We start from the raw sequence: 1853 nt of genomic DNA on the forward strand, positions 1-1853 counted from the left end.
GGACCACCAACAAAATTAAAACTTGAACCATTTATTTCATTCAGATTAAAGTCACCCAATATTAATAAATCATGTGAAAAAATATTATTATCACTTTCAATAAAATCAAAGAAGTCACAGTAATCGAGAAGACCAGATTCAGGGGAGAAATAGACAACATTGATAAAGATTACTTTATCTTGTGCAGATAACTTGACAAGTAAAGATTCATAGCGCGCTGTCGCCCGGACATGAATGAGTCGGGAATGCCAACTGTTTTTCACTGCACAAAGTACACCCCCTCCCCACCGCTTTCCAGACACCAATCTATCACGGTCACACCTAAATACCCGATAACGAGAATCGAACAATTCACTATCATGAATCTCATTACTCAACCATGTCTCAGACAACGCTACAATATCATAAGTTTCACCTAGTACAGATCTGAACAAATCATTGGTTTTAGTGCGACAACCTCGAATATTTTGATAATTTAATTTTATCAATTCAGAGTTTACATCAGGAGAATTCATTTTTAATAATGAAATAATAAACTATAGCAGTACATTGAATTAGAAAGATAAATAGCTTTACAACAAAAAATAAAATAACATTGGTATCGTAATAGTAGAGTGCATTGGGGTTTATCATAGCAGGGATTTATTTGATAACTGTTTTATTTTAGTTAGTTTTTCGACTCGCAGTCAGCTGTGTTGGCGTCTTATCAACGCCGCTTCCACTGCCTGCAAGTTTTGCGATATCATTATCAGTTTTGATTAGATGAATGGCCGAGTTTTCGTCTCTTCTTATCTTTATGTTACCCGTTTTGTCAACCCATAGAAACTTAAAGTTCATCTGATTTTTCACCCTTTTTGTTTTAGCAAATAAAATTCTTCTAGCCGGACATAGAGACTGGTTTATGTAGACGGGAGTATCCATTGGCATGCCTATATGTCTTGTAGACAGAGTCCTCTTCACCCGTCGCCTCTCCAACATTTTTTCCTTAATAGCTCGGCGAACAAAGCGTACGATTATCCCAGGAGATGGCCGGTTATTTTGCTGCTTCAAACGATGACAGGCATCGATCATATCCTCCGTGATTGCAACATCCAGGGCTTTACCAACCTCTTTTATAATGCTGGAGACGTCTTCATTCTGAGTGACAGGAACTCCGTAAATCTCAAGAGTGTTCGACCTCGAATATTGTTCTGCATCATCCAATCTCACCGACAGTTCCGTGACTTTTTTAGACAATGCTAAATTTTCCAATCTGAGAGACTCAATCAACTGGTTTTGTTTATCAATGATAGCCTGCTGTGTAGCCAGTATACAAGAGTTTTCGTCGAGCTTTTCATGACACAAATCAAGCGATTTACCTAAGTCTTGTTCAAGACGTTTTAGACCACTGTCCATTTTTTCACCTAGTTCGTGAATCAACTTTTTTAAGCCGTCTAAGCTACTTACGTCCTTTGTGTTGACACTACACACAATGCCACCATCGCTGTGGCTACGACTCCTCCTACGCTCACACGCACAGTCAGCACACATCCACGCACGACCAGAGATGAGGAGACCGTTCAGGTCAGCATCACTAAGACCCAAGCACTGTCCGTGGAAATTCTCTTTACATACACTGCACTGGACTTTATTCGTTTTGTCCTTTGAAGACCGCACTATTAATTTCGTACATTTACGGCAATTCATTATGATCAAACACGCTCGTTTCACAAATAGATAAGGGAGCTATCCAAAGTGCGTCCGCTCTCATCAGAGGCTGATACTAAACTGATGATGATGATGATAATCACTCATTACTCCGGGGTGACAAATAATTCTTGAATACTAGCGCTCATCGAATTTCCATATGGCTA

At 39.3% G+C, this 1853-nt stretch overlaps 1 protein-coding gene across 1 annotated transcript; it reads right to left on the bottom strand.

Annotated features, from left to right (window-relative positions):
* Positions 1 to 663: 663 nt before the first annotated feature.
* LOC111055166 lies at positions 664 to 1686 on the bottom strand. The gene has a single exon (XM_022342332.2). It carries the CDS (start codon positions 1684 to 1686, stop codon positions 664 to 666), a length of 1023 nt encoding a protein of 340 aa, XP_022198024.2.
* Positions 1687 to 1853: the final 167 nt, after the last annotated feature.

This window comes from Nilaparvata lugens, unplaced genomic scaffold (assembly GCF_014356525.2).
Source record: "Nilaparvata lugens isolate BPH unplaced genomic scaffold, ASM1435652v1 scaffold5655, whole genome shotgun sequence".
NCBI lineage: Eukaryota > Metazoa > Arthropoda > Insecta > Hemiptera > Delphacidae > Nilaparvata > Nilaparvata lugens.